Below are 24733 nucleotides of genomic sequence, written 5' to 3' on the forward strand. Positions count from 1 at the left end.
ATTTTTTTTTTGGCTATTTCTGACATTTTGCTCTATGTAGCGTTTTCGGGGGCCTGTTTGGGGGGCTTCCTGGTGTTTGTGGGTGAGTTTCGTGGTCTGGGAGCACTGCTGGCTATATATACTTTACTTTGCAAGAGGTTTGAAGCAAATCCATGGTGGCAGAGGGGACTTAGGGCCTAGCTGCAGAGCGCGCGCGGAGTGATTTGGGAAATTTGTGAAAAATTGACTAAGTCCCCATTTTTGTACTTTTGCTCTTTGGCTGTTTGGGGGTCTTCTACTCGTTTTCTCCTGGGTTGACGGCTCTGGGGCCATTGCTGGGAAGCTCTAATACCGGATAAAAGTGTTTTGGACCAAATCCCAGGCGGAATTTTTTTTGTGTTTTTGATGACTTGCTTGCCTTTGAGGTGCTCTTAGGGGGGGTTGGGTCTGTTTGTCGGTGAGTTTCGTGGTCTGGGAGCATTGCTGGGACACTCTAATCTTGATTGCATTTGCTTTTCAGGAAATCCGTCGTGCCAACCCCGACTTATGGCCTAGCTACGCAGCGCGTTTGGACCGAAGGCCCAGAAATATTGCAAGTATGAGATTTTGCTTTTGGCCTGTTTGGGGGTGTTATGCTTCTTGGCGGGTGGGTTGCCGGGTCTTGGGGCATTCCTGGGAAGGTCTAATACCGGGTAGAAGTGGTTGGGACAAAATCCGCGCGGAAAAGCCTTTAGTTTTGGCACTTTTTGTAACTTAGGGTTCGTTAGGGTTAGCCCTAGCAGCAGGATTGCCTGTGTTTCGGGGTGTTCTAGATTTTTCCAACTGAGTTCTGGGGTCTTAGAGCACTCGTGAGAATGTGTAATTTTGGTTGCAAGTCATTTGAAGAAAATCCATGGTGGGAAAGGGGGGATTTGGCATAGTTAAAGAAAGCCTTTGCCACTATTCTTAACTTAGGGTTTGTTAGGGTTAGCAGTATTTCTATTGCATGTGTTTGAGTGGGGGGGATTTCGAGTCTTGGAGCGATGCTGGCTATGGCTACTTTTGCTTGGTTGCTTGCAAGTGGTTTGAATGCAATCCACGGTGGGTAATGGGTAATTAGGAAGGGGGTACTTCGGCCTACTTTTACTTTCAAAGTAAGTTTTGTCACCAGTTTTCTGCTAGGCCTCGTTTTTTGAGATTTGATTGGGGGTCTTCTACATTTTTGCGACTGGCTTTAGTAAGGGTCTGGGTGGGAGCACTGCTAGGAAGATCTAATTTTGTTCTAAAACACAGTTTACAGTACACCTAGCTTGAGGGGCAAGATCCGCTACATTAATTTGTCCATACTTATTTATCCTTCAAAAGGTGACTCAGAGTACGCACTTTCAAAAATATTGTACTGTCTACTAGGAAAATCAAATTGTGACTTTTTGCACTCCACAGCCTACATACCTTATATTTATTTATCAGTGGTGTTGTAATATTATATCACTTCCTGTTTTTCGTTGAATAATTACAGGCCGGGTTTCAGTCTCTGCAATGGGGAAAAAAGGATGGAGTCAGGCTTCACAGTAGCGAGCCACAATTCAGCATCAGGCAGGCAGTGGACAGGGTGTCTTCTGGTGACCAACATCGATGGACGAAGCGTCGGCTGCAATGGAGGAGTGCCGCTAATAGGAGGATTTTTTTTCTGCAGGCAACTTACTTACCACTTCCAACAGGACCACTACAACCACATAGATACAGTATCCCTTGCCTTTTTCTCTGACTGTGACTGCATTTCTTGGCTCTCTCTCGGCTTCTAAATTGATCCCTTAACACATCACTTAGTCCACTCCACTATCACATCTGCACCACACATAGTCATTTGTAAGTGCTCCTACGTAATTCGCAAGTCGCAGCACGCCCCAGGCCGTAGAGGACTGGGATGGCCCCAATGATGAAGCATGTCACCAAGGGGCAACCCTGGTGAGTGAGGGGACACCTAGAAAAAAAGCAATTTCTCCTTTTCTATCTACTATACCTTCCAGACCAACCCCACTGTGTGTTGTTGTGAATGGATTTATAGTGACCAGCAAGGCTCTCGGGTATCTGGCTACAGAGACCTTATGTTGAATATCGTTATCAATAATTTACACATAGGCCCTTTACTGTTGCATTCTTTCTTCCACAGTTGTCGAATGTACTACTTACTTTTCACTGACATGCATGCAGTAGTGCATGCACTTTCAAAGATTGATGGATAGGTTTGTACCCAAAGAATTGTTTATGTTCAATTGTTTGTCTATGCTGTGCTTTTTTTTACAGGGTGTCTTCTGGTGACCAACATCGATGGACGAAGCGTCGGCTGCAATGGAGGAGTGCCGCTAATAGGAGGATTTTTTTTCTGCAGGCAACTTACTTACCACTTCCAACAGGACCACTACAACCACATAGATACAGTATCCCTTGCCTTTTTCTCTGACTGTGACTGCATTTCTTGGCTCTCTCTCGGCTTCTAAATTGATCCCTTAACACATCACTTAGTCCACTCCACTATCACATCTGCACCACACATAGTCATTTGTAAGTGCTCCTACGTAATTCGCAAGTCGCAGCATGCCCCAGGCCGTAGAGGACTGGGATGGCCCCAATGATGAAGCATGTCACCAAGGGGCAACCCTGGTGAGTGAGGGGACACCTAGAAAAAAAGCAATTTCTCCTTTTCTATCTACTATACCTTCTGTCAGGTTACGCAGCCCCTAAGCGCCTACCGTACTATGAAACTACATTTCCCATGAGTAGGCGGGAGACTTGCAGGAAGTTTATCTGGGGAACAGACGCGCTTCCTGTTGCGGGTTATTCTGGTTTCTGTTCTGCACCGGCATGAGAGCGGACGCTCTGCATGCTTTTCTATCGTGTCTCCTGTGGACTATCACCTTCCCCCCCCCCCCTGAGGCTCAGTGGGGAGCGCTTCCGTGTTCTGTCCTTGGCGGTAGACGGACTTCACGCGTCTTCAGGTAAAGCCGCTCTAAACTCTTCGGCCGCCCGTGCGGTCAGCTGATTACTGCCTGAACGGATTGTTAAGGGAGGTTCTGTGACTGTTTTCTAACAGAATTCTACCTTTGCTGAATTCCTGTTTGGTTGAATTGTGTGTGGCGGAGCACAGTGGCGGTCTATACCACGTGTTACCGTTCACATCGGGGATCGTTTTTGTACTATTAAAACGGAGCGCGGTAGTAAGGACAACTACGCGTCTCCGTTGTATAACTGTGTATTTCAAAGGACCTCCATAACTGGGCATGTAGTGAGGTAACTACAGGCTACCCCAGTTCTCTTTGTGTAGTGCACCGTGGGGTGTGTTGTTGGCAGAATTCAGTGGTGGTCGCAACAACGTTTTTCTGTTTGACCTTCACCAAAGATTCTCTACTGGGTCATTACTTAGAGAGCGCAGTGTTGTAGTTCTTGCTTCCTACACACTACCGTTTCCCTCTTCCTTTTTGCTGGACCATACATCTTTGCTTTGACTATTTGGAACCCCCTTTGTACATTGAGTCCTCTACCATGTTTGTGGTATGTTGTGAGTAGTGGGTTTGATGTCTTAGTATAACGCGAGTGTGTTTGGTGCGACAGGAGTGTGTTCGTTAACTATATGTTTATGTGTTTCTTAGGCCTTCCTCACAGATTGTGGCAGAAGGGCTATAGTATTTCCTATCCAAGGTCATGTTTTCTTGGTGCTCAGGTACTTGTCTACTTCCTTGGTTATTTAGTGAGACTATATGAGAGTAGCCTTGTATGTTAGGACAGCACTTCACTGATGCCTGTCTTGTCTTCTGTTACAGGTATCCTTTCCCTGCTGACCCTACCTTTACCCATCCCACATTTTTTATTTTAGTTTGTTATTTTTCTCCCCCGCCTAATGGCTCGAACACCCTGTGTTTACACTTCTGGGTGTTGGTGACATTTGGAGGTGGAACCATATTTGCATCGACTGGATCACGGGGAGTAAACCTGACACCTTCCAGACCAACCCCATTGAGTGTTGTTGTGAATGGATTTATAGTGACCAGCAAGGCTCTCGGGTATCTGGCTACAGAGACCTTATGTTGAATATCGTTATCAATAATTCCACACAGGCCCTGTACTGTCGCATTCTTTCTTTCCACAGTTGTCGAATGTACTACTTACTTTTCACTGACATGCATGCAGTAGTGCATGCACTTTCAAAGATTGATGGATAGGTTTGTACCCAAAGATTTGTTTATGTTCACAATTGTTTGTCTATGCTGTGCTATTTTTTCTTGTCTCCCAAAACCTTTCCCAAAAACCCCCGTACCCATCCATTTTTCAAACCCTAACCCTCTTCCCCCGGGCTGTGTGGTTTTGATTGATGTGTGACTAAATTATTATTACAGCAATAAATCCACACACTTGCTGGGGAGGATAAGGTGATAGCAACAGGCTGGTGAAGAAATCCGAGGATATATTCTTACTCTGCTTGACAAAGAACCATTGCTAATGTGAAAGAACTTCAACCGAATTAGTAGTTATACTTTACCATTTGTTAGGCTACAATGTGGCACTGCTCTACTGTACTTCTGTCACCTGCTATATTCTCAGTTGTACCGTTGAATTGCTCAGGAGGACAAACCAGATTTCATTTTCTTTTTTTTCATAGGCATGCAACTGCCACTGTGTCACACCACTAGTACCACCGCTATGAGGAAATTTTATCCGACCAAGATTGCCAACCTTATTCGGTGTTTCCCGTGGAGCCAGCCCTGGGTCTAGCCCTACTTTCAAACACAAATTACAGGTAAGATAAGCGTTTGGTGGTTTGGGGGTATAATGGAGTATTAGTACGAGAGACGAGAGACTGAAGGTAGTACTACTAAAGTCCTAGGACTCTTGGATTCACTTCACTTAGTCTGTGAGAGGCACTTAGTGTTGAAAACATTTGGGCATTTACACTTAAAGGAAGAAAATGGAACTAAACTTTCAGGAAAACAGTTAACGTTAAACCCCCACCCACCAGGCAAGCAGTAAAAAACAGGTATGCTCAGATAAAGTTTGAAAAAGTATATTTATATCCCTAACAAAATAATCTCCCGCAAGACCCTCCCTAACCCCAACGATTGTCCTTCAAAAGTCCCCAAAAACCCAACTCCCAATTCCCACCCCCCAAAAGTCTCTAAAAAAGGGGCAAGGGACACTATGGGTGGATGCTGTTAACTTTTTGGGCCAGGGCATCATGCTCCTCGCGGAGCAAGGCGAGCTCCTGCTGAAGGCGGGACACCATCAGGGTAGTGCGGCGCAGGCGTGCCTTCACTGCCTTGCAGGTGCAATGCCTGTGAGAGGCAGCTGTTGGCCTTGCTGCTCGGCGGTGGCGTTTGCCTTTGGCAGCCCGGCTCAGTCTGGGTGGACCACTGTGCTGGGTGGCAGCCCGTGGGGCCACGGAGGCCGATGCAGACGACGTTGTTGTTGTTGTCGACTGCACACTTTCCTCGTCCTCCAGGGCCACCAGCCGCCGATATTCCGCAACAGTGGCCTCGATCCTCCGTTGCCGGGCCGCTCTAGCCAGCTCCTTCCTCCTTGTTCGTTTGGAAGGAGCATCTATATGAAGAAAGAAAGACATAGTCTGTAACCAATGCTCTTTAAGATTAACTCAATCATTCAGCAGAAATTTGTGTTGCAGTACAACTAGCAACTTGCAAGCGCATTACATAACTATTGAGGCGAGTATCTATCTAACCTCACACTTCTTCATCCTTGCTCTAACATTAGTGGGAGTTTAAGGAACAAATTCTACGAGCACTGTGGACTTCCATTGGAGTCGACTATGAAAGTACACCAGTCTTATTCTTCTTCTTATCTCTTGTTTTGGAAAATTGGTAAGTTATTTTCTGCAAGCCGGCATAATGCCAGCGCAGTAAACTTGCACCCGAGAAAAAGAGACGCACGCCATGAGGAGTGACCTAGACTTGCGTTGCGTTACTGTACCCGTCCAGTACATGCAGGTGGTGAAGCTCTTACTTTTCTATTACGGGTTGCACTGAGAATACTCTGTTACAACTCAAGGGCTACTGCTTAATTAATTTAACTTTCACCCTACAGTGGAAATGAGTACTAGAAATGGAAAATTGAAGAAGATAAATAATCTGATTATCTATCACTTCACATGGGATGTTTTTGCTTATATATGGGATGACTTTAGGTGCTTTGCTTTTTATTGAGTGACCAGTGATACATCCACACATGAATGACTGAGTACTACTAAACTTATTAAGAGAGGTAGGGAGTGGCCACCGTAATAACCGGATCTCTGCAGTGCTTGCAATACAAACTACTGCTACTATTTATGGTAGTATTTGGACAAAATTAAAAGTTCTTTTCCTTGCCTTTCCTACACTGGAACGGACGTGCGGGTGCAGTGTTACATGCTCTTCAAAGTTACACTTAGTTCATCCACTGACCGTCTACTCTCTCTAGATCATGGGTACTCACAAACTTTCTCTCAGGGGCTACATTTACAGTGTAGTTTGGGGCCGAGGGCCGCACTGGTGGGGGCGGAGTCAGAGGGGGCGGGACTAAAGCAAAACGATAACTTGTGACCATGAGGTTGCACACAGGTCCCTGCAGCAGATGCCCTCATCCACTGAGCCACCAGACCCAGCATTTACATACATCTCTCTCCCTCCTGCTCTCCCTCCTGCCCTCCCTCCATCTCTCTCTCCCTCCTGCCCTCCCTCTCCCTCCCCCTCTGTCATCTCACTGTGTGTGTGTCTATCTGTGTCAGCCTTCAGCCCGGGTTGAGACCGCTTCCTCAACGCGCACACACAGACAACAACACCAAAGTACTTAACAGGTCTTTAAAAGACCATTAACATATTATTGAGGCTTTGTTTGTTGTAGCGCCCCTGCTTCTCCACCCTGACAACCACTGCTTGCCCGGCCCCACAGAGCAGAGGCTTTGTTCTATTTCACCTCTTTGTGGCCTTGCATCTCCACTCTGCTCTGTGGGGGCCGGGGGAGCAGTGATTGTCAGAGTGGAGATGTAGGGGCGCTAACAGGTGAAATACAAAAAAGCCTCTGCTCTGTGGGGGCCGGGGGAGCAGTGATTGTCTGCAAGGTCTGCGCACCGCCAAGGAAGGCTTGCCGGGCCACCACCGGCCCGCGGGCCGTACTATGAGTACCCCTGCTCTAGATACACATATGCTATCTAAGAGTCAGATAGTAGCATGATCCAGGTATATGGACACATACAGTTTCTGTGTCACCCACCCAGGCTGTTGTCCTTCCACCCATCATTGCTTCATCATTCACCCAGCCATGCATCTCATATTCTTGCCTTCCCAGCTAGTCTTCAATCTCAATAAGTAAGGAATATATAAGAGCTTACCTCTGGCCGCCACCACCACCGTCTCAACTCTCACAGCCGCCGCCTCCTCCCCTGAAGAATCGCCCTCCGCCTCCGTGTCGAGCACCACCACCTCCACACTGGCCCCGCCACCAGATGTTCCACCTACAAAGTACATTTAAGAATGTTAGAATAAAGCACTCACTAGTCTTTGGTCTAGGAATGAAGACATGTGAAAACAATGTAATTTGTGACTGTCTACGTTAAAGTTAAAAAAAAATGTCCCTTTTTCCAGGGAAGGTTGTCTTGCTGCACTTTTTGGAACAACTGATGAAGGCTGTTTTTTTAACACGCACCATTTTTCTCCACACAGACAGAAGATGGACTTCTAACAACAAGATCAAGTTGAAACCAGGTGAGAGCTCGGCTCGACCACAAGAAATGTCTTCAATTAATCGTCAGCACTAACCACTTTTCCATTATCAGTTAAACGTTTAGTTTTATTATGACTTCATTTTAATAAATGTGTTTACTTTTAATAAAGCTTTTAAACTTAAATACAATCTGTGTTTTTTGGTCCAGACTAGAGTGACTGAGCGAAAGGTTTTGCAATTTTTGCAAGCATGAGTCCAGATAGAACACTTCAAAAGACATTATGGACAATCCCAGAGGACTGCACTAAGTTGATAGAGCTATTGCTGACTAGAATCATGGGAGTTTCGCCAACCGTGCAATCTTAGTTAGCTACACAGACAGACTAATAAGAATAATCTAGTAATACCACAGGGAGTCATAGTAGAGGCAGGATAAGAATTTAGATACAGTCTACAAGAAGAGAAAAGACAATTTTGAAAAAAGTCAAATGAGGAACGCTAGGAAAAATAGGTACTAGTCTAAAATGAAAACTTACTGGGGCCAGCAGAGGAGCCCTCGCCTGCCCGATCCTGGCCCTGTTGAACAGCATCCGCCGCCTGCTGCTCCTGTGTCCTCCTCTCGCCCCTGGGGGGAGCTGACGTACAACATGAAAGAAAGAACAGAAAACATGGATGATTGTTGCTTGTCAATGTCAACCAAATCAAACATTTCAAAAGAACAATAACAAAATATTTCCGCGAAATTATATTGATTATGGTTAGTTTTCATTTATTTGCGGACCTGTGACTTCGAAAGTCACGTAACTCACTAAACAAAGTACTGAAACGTTCACCTAGGACTGGCAGGCAGCAGTCCGCAGGCAAGACGCAAAGTGACAGACAAACTCCATTGTGATTTCAGTCAGATCAGTGACAACACTAACAGTTGCCTGCTACATTACCAGTCATTTAAATAGTCAAACTATCAATCCACCGCCACTATTTTTCTTATTGTCAGGGGTACAAAGGAAGGGGCAGATTTAAGCCCTTGCGGCTCTTTTGCGCCGTTCTTGCGTGACTTTTGTGACGCAGCAGCTAAACAAAAAAGGGCGCCATGGTGCGGCGTATAATATTATAACAACGTGACGCATTTGGGAGATGCATCCCGTTATAAAGCCCTGCGCCATCAGGGGGCGTTCCGGCGCAAGGGAGGGCATTCCTGCGCTGGAACACATCCTAATAGTGGCTGAGGGAAATCTACAAAATATCAATCAGTCACCTTTAGGACAATGATGCGTCACACAAACCCTGCACCTGCTTGAAGCAGACGTACGGCTTGACCCAGCATTGGGGAGATAGGGTACCCCAGAGCATTGATGGAGCTGCGCCATCGTTGCGACGCAACTCCAGCAGTAAAGCTTCGGTGACGTTTTGGGCCCATGGTGCGCCGCATTGCAAATACGGCGCACCATGTTTGGTCGTGGTAGCGGGCCGCACAATTAATGGCGCATCCCTGCTACTTTGCAGGGATGCGACGGTAATTGCAATTCTGCCCCTTAGGGGCATACTTACTTACGCGTTCTGGCGCATCTCCAGAGATGCGCCAGATCAAATGCGTCACGCAAAACTACCCTTGCGACACGGCAGATGTGCCTCATTTACAATGCGGCGCGCCCTGGCGCAAGGGTAGGCACTTGCGTGACGCATCTCGTCACGTAAGAGCGGCGCATCGCTGGAGTCACGTCGCCAACGCAATGCAACTCCAGTAATGCTCAGGGCCACCCAATACTTAACATGCTGTGTCAGTCCTTTCGCCTGCTTCGAGCAGACATAAGGAATTGAATTGACGTAGCAGCGTCGCAGAAGTGCCTGCGTTAAATCTTGTAGATTTCACTCAGGCAATTTTGCGAGGCGCACAGCCGCTGGACCGCCCACCCTGCGTACTAGGAACGTACCCATTGTGGTGCAGGCCCATGGCTTTATAACGTGACGCATCTCCCTAGATGCGTCATGCTGTAAATGACTCGCAGGGATGCGGCACGTTTACGCCGCTGTTGCGTCACGCAAGGCAACATAAACGCGGCGCAAGGGACTTGTAAATGTAATCTGCCCCCTAGTGTCTAGCATTACGCAGTTCTGTAAAGTACACTCATACATAATAGTTACTCAGGCCAATGAGACCACGAAATAGAAAACAAATAAGCATAGTAGCAACGCCACTGAGAAGGAGAGCAGTGCACCTGAAATGCACAGAAGATTTTGAAATATAATTTAACTACAATGTAATCGTCATCAGCGGCATTATTGGCTTGCTCCATGTAAAAAACAAATATTTGCAATACAACAACACAGAGCAGGAGAAAACATCATAGTAGTGAGTGATTAAATGGCTACTACTACTCACCAAGCCCGGGGATCTCCAAGCCGAGCTGGTCCAGCAGGTCGCGCTCGCGGTCCAGGAGGTCCGTCCAGCGATGGGTGACCTGGCTGTAGGTGCGCTGGACCCCGTAGAGGTGGGATATGGCCCAGCACACCTTCTCCCACCGCTTCCGGCGCTCCCGCATGTTGTAGCCGCCGGCCGCGATCCTGCCGCCTCCCGCGATGGTCCTGGGCAGGCGGCGCTGGACGAAGTAGACCAGCGCGCCCACTTCCTCCGGGCTGAATATCTCCCGTCGCGTCACCTGCTCCCCCCTCAATCTCCCGCATGCTGTCCTGCCACTGGGTCCAGCACTACTCCCCGCCGCCGCTGCGGCCCTCAAGTGCCTGGGCAGCTTCACGGCGCCTGGCTTGACCATGGTCTGGGCAGGTAAGGTAGGAAGAAGTAGAAAATTAAGAAAGAATAGGATAGGGAAGAAGAAAAGAAAAGAGTTTAAAAAAGTAGTTTAAAAGTAAAGAAAAATAGCAGAAAAGACAAAAATATACAGCTAGGAAAAGAGAGGGATAGATAAGAAGCAAAATCGTTAAAAAAAAACTGAAAACAAGCAAAGGATGGCAAAGATACCAAGAGGATTAAACACCATGCCCAGACACAGGAAATGAATGAAAAACAAGATGGCCGGCGCCCGTTCACGAGCGCGAAAGTAAGTTCGCGCGAGATTTTCCTCGCGATCTCGTGCGAACCTCTAGATTTCCCGCGCGATCTCGTGCGAACCTCTACTCGCAATGCGCTTACTGCGCGAGATTATACATAGCGGGCGGAAACGGAAATACGTCACGCAAACAAAATGGCCGCGCCCGTACTCGACCTTGGGGTAAATTCGCGTGTTGCGCTGCAAGCGGCTCGCGAATACTGCAAAAAAACTCGCGAAACAACAAGCCGCAAAAAAATAAAATGCTCATTCGCACGAATTGGCGGCTTCCGCGGTCGGTTTCGCACGACGCCGCGCCCCGCGAATAGCGCGAAAAAAAACGAAAAACGATTTCAGCAAAAGCAATGAGCAGGTGCAAAAGGTCAACCTCATGATTTGTAACGATTCTTTGTAGTGCTTCCTGAGGGGGCCCTCCAGAATTCGGTTGCCTGCTTGCAACTATTGTGTGACCCTGCTCTGACCTTAACTGTATGCCACAAAGGTCCTGATTTACAGCTAAAGGAGCAGACAAGCAGGTGCCAGGCTGGAACTTGAAATTCTTTCAGTGACACATTAATTAGCCCCTAATTCATTATTGTCAGTTGGGGCAGGGCAGGTGTTGTTAATAAACTAACCCCAAATTAATTCATGTCAGTTCAAGCAGGGCAGGTGGGCTTGCTTTTCCCCCCCATCTTCTACAGTGATGATGAACCAGAGGGTGGCATTGATGTAACAGAGGGTGGCATGGGTCAAAGAGAGGGTGCCAGTGGTAAAACAGAGGGTGCTGGGAGGCTGTGATGATGAACCAGACGTAGAAACAACATAGTCGCGACCGTTGCGAGCCGACAAGTAAGTTTGCAATTGCGAACTAGTACCAAATCCTCGCGAACTGGCAGAAACAATTGCGAACACACAAAAAAAAAATCCGCAAATTCGCGGGAATTTGCGGATTTTGCGGATTGCGAGTTCGCAAATCCGCAAAATTCGCGAACGCGAGATCCGCAAAATTCGCCCACATTATTCAGCCAGTCCTTATAATCCTCAACTGCTTGATCTACCTGTTGACTCATCTATGGGCGTGTCTGATTAAGTTGGAGTTCAAGCAGATTAGTATCTATTTTATTCCATGCTTTAAAAGTTTTTCCCTGCTCTTTGTTAAAACAGACTTCTGATATCATTTGGTCTGGGTAGTCAAATAAAATCAAAAAATGATCTGACCAGGCCATAGGGAGTGTATTTTTTACTATCACTCCAGTGATTGAAGTAAAAATACCATCCAGGGTGTGCCATGCCTGATGTGTGGGTTTATGAACCAACTGAGTGAGCCCCATCGTATCCATAAATTCAGTGAGCATCACTGTATCTTTGTCTAACATCAGATCAAGGTGTACATTAAAATCCCCCACAATAGTAAATCCTTTTGTCGTAAAATGGGGTTCCAGTACTGTTTCCAGATTCGCCCCAAAATTAGTCCTTGATCCTGGTGGGCGGTACAATAAAGTTCCTTTAAAGGTATTTTTAGAGTTTAGTTATATTGCGAAATTCAGTCCTTCACATAACGGATTAACCACTGAAGAGAAAGTGGCTCTAAAATGTTCGCGATGAATGATGGCCAGACCGCCCCCTAGTTTTAAGGGTCTGTCGAGCCTTGATGCAACAAAGCCCTGCGGCACAGCGACCAAAATGATGAAGGATGATGGATCTGTCCAGGTTTCAGTGAGAAACAGCATATCCAAATTATTTTGCAAGATGGTGTCTGCAATTTCCACTCTGTGTTTTGCAAGAGACCTCAAATTGATCAGACCACAGTGACTCTCTGTTTGTCTAAGGGTCTGTGTAGGATTAGGTTTTGGGACAGCTATCAAACCAAACTCGGTCTGATAGAAGCAGAGAAAGAGAAACCACAAGTGCAGGCGAGTTGATAGGGCTTAGAATTCTTATCCAACCTAAACCTGGTACAGCCTTGATTAAGGTCATGTTTTTTAAGATTGTACAACTCTGAGCTAGAGTATTGCAGGACACCGGGGCCCAAACGGCCAGGGGGTAAGGCCCTGGGCCCGGTCCAGGCGCAGACGGACGCAGACGGGCGCAGACGGGCTTGCCTTTGGCGCGCTGCCGGCACGCCCGCTGCGCGTCCTTTCCATGGGTGATTTAAATATGGTGGTGGCGGAGAAGCTAGACCGCGCACCACCGGAAGTAGGGGATCCTAACCCGGCTCTGTCCGCCGGAACTGACTACGCGATCCAATGCCCTCGGCACAAACATCACACAGCTGCGGCGGACCAGGGCAAGAGCGCGGCAATCACAATAAATGGTTTTAAAGGTGAGCAGAAATAATAAAGGTAGCAGCCTTAATAGCCCCCCTCCAAATGTGCAACAACGCAAAGAGTGGCAGCACTGAAGTTTAAAAAGAATCACGATATAAAAACGATGTAAAACAATAACATAAGGCATAAGGGGGCAACAATGGTATGAGGGGATCGCATGTTGTCAAAATGCTGGTCCTGGCACAGTGGGGGTAATTATTGACATGACGTCAACCGCTGCACGTTTTAATTATTGGATACAACTTCTCTAGAACATCAGTCTTTATTGGCCTGGAGCACCAATGGATTTAGAGCAAATTTGTGTGAAAATTGAGCTTTAAAATGCACTATTTGACCCCATTTAAAAAAAGAAAAAGTTTGTGGGTGGGAACACCTTGACACCCTTGCAAAATTCAGGCTCGCTCGCTTCACTGGCAGGGGTTCGTGGCAACTCTTAGTTGTCATCAATTTCAAAGATCACTTGCCGCAAGGCTGCCCGGTCATAGATGGTACCTCTCTATTTGCTTGCCTGGGAATGCCATGTGAATAAATGGTTATCTTTGGCCTAGTAACCAATCAATGCACCCCAGGCGCAGGGTGAAAACTCCCTGTACATCATGGTCATTTCATTTTTTTGTTTTCTAAAATAAATTACCACTTTGGGAGTTTATTTTAGGAAATAGCACAAATTTGCTGAACGGGGCCAAATCAACTTGGCACCCACTAAGGAAACTGCTGTACCCCCGATGCAGTGGGCCCTCTACCAGGCTCTGGATGCTAACAGGCCTCCCTCGAGGTCTAAGGGAACTCCTGAGTGTGCCATGGTGGGAGAAGCCTTTGACATGCAGTATAAACATAGATTCCTGTAGTGGGCACATGAACTTGCTCAACTGTCCTTCTGGTTGGTTGGAGCCTATGACCAATATGATACACATTATTTTTTGCAACAAGCACATTAACTTGCTGAGCTACATCACTAAAGGTGACTCCTGTGACTTCCAGAATACACTCGGGTCTCTGTGGCTGCCTTTGAAAACTACTGTCTGTCTTACTGGGGTTGAAAGTCCAGTAGTGGTAGAATGACCATTACCTCAATCTAAGGTACACTGACCTTCAACGCAATCTAGGGGAGAATGACCGTCCACTCAATCTAAGGTACACTGACCTTCAACTCAATCTAGGGGAGAATGACCATTACCTCAATCTAAGGTACACTGACCTTCAACGCAATCTAGGGGAGAATGACCATTACCTCAATCTAAGGTACACTGACCTTCAACGCAATCTAGGGGAGAATGACCATTACCTCAATCTAAGGTACACTGACCTTCAATGCAATCTAGGGGAGAATGACCATCCACTCAATCTAAGGTACACTGACCTTCAACTCAATCTAGGGGAGAATGACCATTACCTCAATCTAAGGTACACTGACCTTCAACGCAATCTAGGGGAGAATGACCATTACCTCAATCTAAGGTACACTGACCTTCAACTCAATCTAGGGGAGAATGACCATTACCTCAATCTAAGGTACACTGACCTTCAATGCAATCTAGGGGAGAATGACCGTCCACTCAATCTAAGGTACACTGACCTTCAACTCAATCTAGGGGAGAATGACCATTACCTCAATCTAAGGTACACTGACCTTCAATGCAATCTAGGGGAGAATGACCGTCCACTCAATCTAAGGTACACTGACCTTCAACTCAATCTAGGGGAGAATGACCATTACCTCAATCTAAGGTACACTGACCTTCAATGCAATCTAGGGGAGAATGACCATTACCTCAATCTAAGGTACACTGACCTTTAACTCAATCTAGGGGAGAATGACCATTACCTCAATCTAAGGTACACTGACCTTCAATGCAATCTAGGGGAGAATGACCGTCCACTCAATCTAAGGTACACTGACCTTCAACTCAATCTAGGGGAGAATGACCATTACCTCAATCTAAGGTACACTGACCTTCAATGCAATCTAGGGGAGAATGACCATCCACTCAATCTAAGGTACACTGACCTTCAACTCAATCTAGGGGAGAATGACCATTACCTCAATCTAAGGTACACTGACCTTCAATGCAATCTAGGGGAGAATGACCGTCCACTCAATCTAAGGTACACTGACCTTCAACTCAATCTAGGGGAGAATGACCATTACCTCAATCTAAGGTACACTGACCTTCAACGCAATCTAGGGGAGAATGACCGTCCACTCAATCTAAGGTACACTGACCTTCAACTCAATCTAGGGGAGAATGACCGTCCACTCAATCTAAGGTACACTGACCTTCAACTCAATCTAGGGGAGAATGACCATTACCTCAATCTAAGGTACACTGACCTTCAACTCAATCTAGGGGAGAATGACCATTACCTCAATCTAAGGTACACTGACCTTCAACGCAATCTAGGGGAGAATGACCATTACCTCAATCTAGCTAATGGAAGGGTGCTGGGGAGTGGGAAGTGGAGAATCTTTAAAAGTCCTAGGCCAGCTCCCCTGATGGGATTGGACCACTTTTCACCAAATGGTCATATTTCCCCTAATATGGGGCATAGCTTCCATTGGTGCAGCAGGTGTAGTGGGATCTGGGCCCTGGGAAGGGCCGGTTTTAGTGCTGGTGGCATCCGGTGCAACACTTTTTGGTGGTGCTTCCCCATCCATGGTAGAAGTCGTGACCACCTCCACCAAAGTTTCACTCACCACCACTTTTTAACAGCATCCCTCAAGTCTACATAGCCACTCTCTTTCAGATACATTTAATTAGTTATATAGTGCCACTCATACCAGTGTTGGTTATGTAAATGCCATGGTACTTATAGAGCGCACTGTCACCAGACGTCACCTTATACGGCTTCCTGGCACTGATACTCATACCGCTGTGGAACCCCTCCTGGCTTTCCCTGTGAGGCGTCCACTCCTGGGCACCCCCAGGGTGAAGCCAGGCATCCTTAGCGCTGTTGGGGCCGGTGTGGAGGCTAAGCAAGCTATTGCCCAGAGTTGCAGCGTGGGGCCCGTGATTAGAATAGGCACCGAGGAGAGAATTAACAGGTCAGAGGAAATTGAGCCCGAGACCCCGCCGAGGCGGGAATCGAACCCTGGTCCCGGGCCAGAACTCTGCATCAGGGTCTGCCGCTCTAACTATTGAGCCACACTCCTCCACACATGGTTGTCATGGCACTTTGCATTACACACACACTACACAGAGGCAATCAATCTAACCTGTGTAAAAAGGTGTATAGGAAAGTTACATTAGACAGAGGGCTACAAGGTGTAGGAGTGACATGTCATCCATACTGGTAGGCAGTATAGTTTAAGAGTGCTTCATCTGGAGAAGCACAAACTCAGAATTGAAAGCGGAACACCCTAGTTGGGGGTTCTCTTTAATAATAAGAATCGATTTCTACCCAAATGAACACTTTTTGCAACATTAATCAATGCTCTATTCTATATTTTGCAGTGCGCATGCAGTTTTTTAATGGCAGTTAATAATTCACTGTTCTATATTAAGATTTTATCTTTTAAACTGCAAGTCACAAAAGAATATCTGAGACAAAAGCAGTAATCCTCTCACCTATGTACATCATATGCACTCTGTGATCTGCATGGTACACGTTCCTTTCAGCAGGCACACTAATCATCTGTGCTATTTTATAATCAGTCAAAACCTCACCTAGATTAAACTCGAGCTCCAGGAAGAACATTCTGGAGTTATCTTGACATTTTTATTGTTGCCTGGAAATTGCTTATGGCAAGGAATGCAGCAGCAGGTGCTTTTAAAACCAAAATAAACTGGCAAACAGGCCGCCCCCTGAAATCCGCACCCGGTGCAGTGGCACCGGTCGCATCGCTCTAGAACCGGCTCTGGCCCTGAGGACTGAAGAACCCATTGATCCCTAATTATTGCTGTATTTTATCAATCAAATAGCAACCAGAGGGCATTTCCTACTTTGCACCAGCTCAAGTAAAGGAACTCGTGTTTCTGAAGCTGCATGTAAAGAACAACCTGTGTGCTTCAGCGCCTACCTCCAAATGCCTCGTAAACAAGCGCTAGCCTCTCACAGACTCTTCTGCACTTCTCTTGTACACAGCATGCAGTGCTGCAAAAGGAGCCTCCACCCTAAGCCGCTGGAGCATTTAACCCCCCCACTACCCCACCCTCCCCCCTCTGGCTTGAACCTCTGTGAAGTGAAGGGTGTGTAGAGTGAATGGCACAGCTGGCAAATTAGCTCCTGACCCATCTTAGTGGCAGTAGAACATATGACTGTGGGGCTACACAAAGATTTCAGCAGCAGGCACATTAACCCGCTGAGCTGCCTCAGTGGGGCTGGAATCTGTGTTGGTTCACATAAATCTCCTTTTTCTCCCCGGGGTTGTCTTAGTGTAATTGGAACATGACACCGGTAGTTCCTACGCATATTGCTGTGCTGTAAGTACGTCATGACATATAGAAAAAATAAGTTGAATCAAAAGACATAAACCTGTCCAGCTAGCACAACCTCTCCATGGAATGTGCAAGTGACGCAGTATGACGAAAAATGCAAAGTCACACAGCCACGATAGCGCCTGCCTCCCCCTGTGGTGCTATGATTGTTATTTTTGTCTCTAGCTTTTAGACAGCTTTGGCTTCCTGCCAGTCCTTGAGTAACAAAAAAAAACAAACACTTAGACAGATGCTGTGGTTGGCTCACCGCAGCTATTGTTTGTTGGAAGTGCTATTCACGTTTTGAATCAACCGAACAGACAGCATACCACCCCTCCCTCATTACTTTATGACATGCTGTGGGGCCTGCTGTGTCTTTTATCTGATGTGCTGATGGCAACATTGATAGTGCATGCCCTCGCACGCTATGGATCAGTGGTTCAGAATCCCTGGCTCTGTATATGGCAAATAAGGAGAAAATTGTGTTCCTGGATACCTTGGTCTGAGGAGCCAGAGTCAGAAAGAACTATAACAAAGAGAAAGGGTCAACATTTTCTAAATTATTCCCTCATGTATCCCTCCTTTGACTTGTCCCAAACTTCATTTTACTACTATGATCTCCCTAATCTCTGTCTAGAGACTCTTCCCTCCTCCATCGCTCTTTTTTACTCATCCCAAACCTCATCTTACTACTATGATCTCCCAAATAACACTTTCTAAATTCTTCCCTCTTCTATCCCTTCTACCCCATAATGGATACCCTGGGGTAGTTCTCCAACGAGCACTCCCCCCTGCACCTCAGTGACCTTCTGACCCCCCAGGAACAGCCCAGTCTTCCATTGTTTTCCTCATTGTCGAGGGCTCTGTCTGTGGCTGGACCTCCCACTCACCCTTTGAGTGGTAATTTAAGCCCTCTGGATCATAACGATCCCTATTCTCCCCCTCCTTTTTGTTGGACCACTTTGCACAATACCATTTCACAACAGCTGCTCGGTAAACATCACACTGGGAAACAATCCTCGAAATATATTGTGCATTTGTTCTGATCCAACTTGACTGATCTGTTTTGTCTAAAAATGGCAGCCATGTTAGAAATGCAAAACAGTGTTGTACTTTGAACAATACTGTTTCAAGATGGCTGCTGATTTAGAATATGCAGATGAAATGAGTGGCAAGCAAGAGCCCCGGCAGCAGTGCATGGGGAGTTGCTGAGCACAGTAAAAAATGAAAAAATCGAGAACAATAGAAAATAAAGCACCAGTCCTTTAATTGAAAACTAGAGTCCTGGCACTGAGGCATACTCAGTTTTCGGGCAGATGTGCCCACGTGATCAGAGGAAATGCAGTCAGTTGCAGGATAGTAGAGCCAATAGTTGAAGAGGGCTGATCCATCGCCTCACCCTTTATAATGTCATGGATTTTTCCTTTCCATTCCTTAATTTTTCCCAAAATAACGACAATTAATGCTTTTAATTGATACAGGGTAGATTATGGCAATGCCATTTTCCTAGAAACATCCTTGCATAATCTGATCAAGTTACAATATATTCAAAATGGCGCTGTACGTCTACTGCTCAATTTGGAACAAATTTGAGCAGAATTCCGAGCATTTGGACAATTTCCATTGGATGCCATTCAAGGAACATGTCCAATTGAAAGCAGCCATATTGCCTACTGGGAATTGACAGAGTAGGTCCCACTGGTTAGGGGCGGCAGACCCGAGAGCAGAGGACGGCCCGGGACCAGGGTTCGATTCCCGGCGCGGCAGGTTTCTGGACCAGGGTCAGCGGACTCGATAATTCTCTCGCCTCGGTGCCCACTCTGATCAGCGATCACACTCGGCAACTCTGGGCATTAGCTTGCCTCATCTTCACTAACGGCCCCACCAGACCGCTGGGGATGCCTGGTCTCACCCTGGAGATACCCATTAAGGGACCATCTCTCAGGGAAGCCAGGAAGGGTTTCGCAGCGGTCGAAGCGCCTTGGGACCCTACGGGTAAGTAGTGCGCTATATAAATGCCTATACATTTACATTTACATTTACATTTACCAGCTTCAGTCCCCCTTTTGTTTATCAGTGGCTAGAATCAAAAAGTAAACTTGGGGTGGATTTCCAACCATTCGGACAAGTAATGTAATAAGGCCACGTAAATGTTTCATTTCAGTATTTCAAACCTAAGCTCAGCCCCTGGTAAGTATGGCACAGAGCAGACAGGTTTAACTTAGAAAAATCGGTAAAGCATTTAGACGTACCAAAACAGTTAAACAGTCAAAAACACAACAAAATAAAAATTCCACTTGAATTTATGAAAAATAGAGAATATAGGGCCAGATGTAGGTGGGAGATTTTGGCCATTTACCGGCCGGTAACGGCCGAATTCGGCCGTTACCGACCGGTAAATGGCCATGGAGATGTAGGGGGATAAAAAACATGCATTTTCGGTAATTTTACAGAATCGGTAATTTTACCGATTCAGTAAAATTACAGAATCTGTAAAATTACCGATTCTGTATATTTTACTGAATCGGTAAATACACCGGTCGGTAAAATTACCGAAAATGCAAATGCGAAGGTGCCAATTTTTACATTGACACAAGGCTTTGAAAATCGGTATTTTACCATGCAATACAATTGCATGATAAAATACCGATTTAGGTGTACATGCACATCTGTGCATGTACACCCGTGCCACGTGCCATGTGGCACACATACATGCCCTAAGGGCATGTATGTGTGCCACATGGCACACAAGCCTAAAACAGGGGTGCCAGAGGGTGTCAAAGTGACACCCCCTGCACCCTTGCAAAATTCGGTATTTGATATTGAATCCTATGGGCTTCAAGGCCCATAGGATTCAATAGCAAATACCGATTCGGTATTTACCGAATCGGTAAATACCGATTTTTACCGATTCGGTAAAATTTACCGAATTGGTACCTACATTAGAAATACCTACTCTTAATTACCGAATCGGTAAAATTCGGTAATTAAGAGTCGGTATTTCGGATTTTGCTACATCTGGCCCATAGAGAATAATGTATTGTACAAAATGACATAAAAGTGACAAAATTCCAATAAGGGGAACCAGAGATATGATTTTTTTAAATGTGAAATAAAAAAAGCGTCATAAAGGGGAAAGCGCCAATGGTAGTCAATCGTCATGGAAGGTCTTGGACCTAGGTGCGATTTCTGATCAACAACGATGGAGAACAGGTTCCATTGAATACATCAGCAAGGTTCAACCCAGTCAGAGGTTTTACCATGGGACTTAGGACCTGATGTAGATCTTGGCAGATGGGTTACTCTGTCACAACAGTGACGGATAACTCGTCCGCTGAAATATAAATCCCATAGTATATAATGGGATTTATATTTCGGCGGATGGGATATCCGTCACCGTTGTGATGGAATAACCCATCTGCCAAGATCTACATCAGGCCCTTAATCTTTGAGGAAGTAAACATCCTTCTTCCGCAGCAGCTACTGGCAACATCATATTATGGTGGGGCCAATGCCCAAAACACTCACCATATATGCCGACACGTAGGCTCTGAATAAGACCTCCTTCATCCTGGCGTCCTGCCGTTCACCTCGGACTCGGGTGGAAAGGGAGGGACTTCATCGCTCGTACAACACAAAACCAACCAATCCTCCAGGATTGGTTGGAGCAGGCTAACCCAGCGCTCAATTTGAGTCTGGGGGCCTGTGGCTGCATTCCCTCGGCTGTTCTCAGGCCTGGGATTGCAGGCCCTCGAGTGCACATGTAAGATTGGCCCACTCTAGACAGCCGGCCAATCTGACTTGCGCACTGGCAGGGGTGGAAGTTATAGTGTAATTGCACTAATCAGCCTCTCCCCCTGTTCTTGCGCTGGTTACCAGGGCAAGATACTCAGTCATGTGGGCATGCGTCCCCAGTACATTGTCAACAATGTCCTGTTTGGGTTCATTAGGAGGTTTCTCCCATCGTTTTCATGAAAGACTCAAAGGACCGCTGACAGGGTGCACATACACAAACTCAAAGTGTTTGATGCCCACTCCCTTTTCTGGTACCTCTTTGTAGGCAGATGAAAGGCATAGGAGTAGGATCTTGTTGAATCTCTCCACAAGCTCATCATTTTGGGGTAATGAGAGGTGGTCATCTCACCCTAAGACTGGAAATGCAAGCGGAGCCTACAAGCAGGATGCACTGTTCCTAGGAGAAAATTATTCTCACAAAGTAAACATATAATAAAATTCTAATGAATCACAAGGTCTATACATTGATATTACCAACATAAATTTTATTTTATACAGTGATTATTCAGAGATAATACTGTGTTATTAACTCATCTTGTGGATCATGCGATGAAGACTTTACATGAATCTGTGTGGTTCATAACATGAAAGAAAATACAAATATATATGTGTCCTTATAAACACCTATGATACAAGATTGTCCATTTGGAGCAATGACATTGTGTGTAGTTTCTTATTGTCGCCCGATGCATTTCGGGAAGCCCTGTTCCCTTCTTCAGGGGCGAATACCTAGACAAATATAATACAAAGAAATGTGTGTATCAAACTAATTCAACAGCAAATGAATAGTCACAGGAAGGATCATAGAAATAGCTTTCAGGTTTTGTCATTTAGTGAATATACAAACATAAGAGCATGTCAATTATATTTCACAGAAGAATCACTGTACATAACCCCTGATGTAGATCAACAAAACGCTCATCCTATGTTGATATGTTGCCCACATTATGAAAATACAAATAATTAATAATCCAATTTAAATGTGCTTGGTTATAAAACACCACACGTTATTGAAGGACAGTAACACAAAAGAAAACATATGTGTATATGCATGGTCTGTGAATGAACATTAAAACCAGAGCAAGTGCCATGTTTGACATGTCAGTCTATGCCATAACCTACAATCAAGTTCGCAAAGAATGAATCACCATATATCCATATAACATTGCTGTGATATACACGATAGGGTATGAGGGAAAATAATGAACCTACCAGCCTGAGGGTGGTAAATAATGCGATATCTGAGTCTTCACTGGTATATTTCACGTTAAAAAACTGTGAAGAAATGACGTAAATAAACACAGTATAAGCTTACGCTACTCAAAAAGAAGGGTTTACTTTAAAGAATACCTGGATTTGTTTAACAAGAATAACACTGGACCTGCCAACATTTGCCAAAAACGTGTCGATTTGTAAGCCTGTAAGTATATGCTAAATAGTCTATTATAGAGGTCCTGTTTATCACTGGACGCGCACGTTCCCTAAGTTTTAACTCGCAAGCAAAATGACAAATTCCGATTAGTAAATGAGGAAAAATATATACCTGGTGTCATAAGTGCCTATAGGCAGATTAAAAACTGTAACTCATGCTTTGAGCAGAAACGTTCTGTAATATGCGTTGAATGCTCTTCGCAGTATCTGAGGAAGGATTCTACAAGGAAATACAAAACAGTGCTAAGGGGCTTTACCGTGCAAGGTAACTGTTATTGACATATGCGCTGGACTGGGTCTTACCGGTTCTTAAGTGAGCGTGCAATAATCCTGGCTGTATTTATGGTGGAATTCTACGAAGAAAATAAATAAAGAGACCATGCTCAGAAGATGAACAGGGTAAATAGTAACTGCGGAAATCGAGCGCTGCACTAAGTCTTACCGGCAAGGTGTGTGAACGCGACGTATCACGCGAAGGTTAAATCCAAATGCGGAAATTAGCGGAGGGATACCATACAGGTTCTAAAAATAGTTCTCAGGTGAAACACGTGTGTAAGTCTTACGGGGATACTGGGAATTGTAGTGTTAACAGCCGCCTGGTAACAAATAGCGGCTCATGAGACGGAAGCTATTACAAATGAATATAAATGAATAAACCCACACGTATTGAAGCAAATGTGGGATTATATCGGATAAGTAACGATTGGTAGGAGTTGAAACAAAAGTAACAAACACGTCAAAGTACACATGCATGTGATGAAAGGATTTCAAAACTAGACGAATGTTATGCAAAATAGCTATCAAACTAAGGTAAATACCAGCTAAGCATGCATTCACAAACAGAGACCACAATATGGAAATACCGATGTCTGTTAGCACTGTTTTGTATTTCCTTGTAGAATCCTTCCTCAGATACTGCGAAGAGCATTCAACGCATATTACAGAACGTTTCTGCTCCAAGCATGAGTTACAGTTTCTAATCTGCCTATAGGCACTTATGACACCAGGTATATATTTTTCCTCATTTACTAATCGGAATTTGTCATTTTGCTTGCGAGTTAAAACTTAGGGAACGTGCGCGTCCAGTGATAAACAGGACCTCTATAATAGACTATTTAGCATATACTTACAGGCTTACAAATCGACACGTTTTTGGCAAATGTTGGCAGATCCAGTGTTATTCTTGTTAAACAAATCCAGGTATTCTTTAAAGTAAACCCTTCTTTTTGAGTAGCGTAAGCTTATACTGTGTTTATTTACATCATTTCTTCACAGTTTTTTAACGTGAAATATACCAGTGAAGACTCAGATATCGCATTATTTACCACCCTCAGGCTGGTAGGTTCATTATTTTCCCTCATACCCTATCGTGTATATCACAGCAATGTTATATGGATATATGGTGATTCATTCTTTGCGAACTTGATTGTAGGTTATGGCATAGACTGACATGTCAAACATGGCACTTGCTCTGGTTTTAATGTTCATTCACAGACCATGCATATACACATATGTTTTCTTTTGTGTTACTGTCCTTCAATAACGTGTGGTGTTTTATAACCAAGCACATTTAAATTGGATTATTAATTATTTGTATTTTCATAATGTGGGCAACATATCAACATAGGATGAGCGTTTTGTTGATCTACATCAGGGGTTATGTACAGTGATTCTTCTGTGAAATATAATTGACATGCTCTTATGTTTGTATATTCACTAAATGACAAAACCTGAAAGCTATTTCTATGATCCTTCCTGTGACTATTCATTTGCTGTTGAATTAGTTTGATACACACATTTCTTTGTATTATATTTGTCTAGGTATTCGCCCCTGAAGAAGGGAACAGGGCTTCCCGAAATGCATCGGGCGACAATAAGAAACTACACACAATGTCATTGCTCCAAATGGACAATCTTGTATCATAGGTGTTTATAAGGACACATATATATTTGTATTTTCTTTCATGTTATGAACCACACAGATTCATGTAAAGTCTTCATCGCATGATCCACAAGATGAGTTAATAACACAGTATTATCTCTGAATAAT

The 24733-nt window shown here is 45.1% G+C and overlaps 1 protein-coding gene across 1 annotated transcript in view; it reads right to left on the minus strand.

The window, feature by feature from the left end:
• Positions 1 to 5002: 5002 nt before the first annotated feature.
• Positions 5003 to 24733, minus strand: part of LOC147706423 (uncharacterized) — a 117546-nt gene continuing 97815 nt past the window's right edge. Inside the window, exons 3-5 of the mRNA XM_086929612.1 lie at positions 8205 to 8303; positions 7337 to 7459; positions 5003 to 5550 (exon numbers count right to left, since the gene is read on the minus strand). Coding sequence (XP_086785738.1) covers positions 5150 to 5550; positions 7337 to 7459; positions 8205 to 8303 — 623 coding nt within the window. The 3' untranslated portion in view covers positions 5003 to 5149. The remainder of the gene's footprint in view (positions 5551 to 7336; positions 7460 to 8204; positions 8304 to 24733) is intronic.

This window comes from Lissotriton vulgaris, chromosome 7 (assembly GCF_964263255.1).
Source record: "Lissotriton vulgaris chromosome 7, aLisVul1.2, whole genome shotgun sequence".
Classification (NCBI taxonomy): domain Eukaryota; kingdom Metazoa; phylum Chordata; class Amphibia; order Caudata; family Salamandridae; genus Lissotriton; species Lissotriton vulgaris.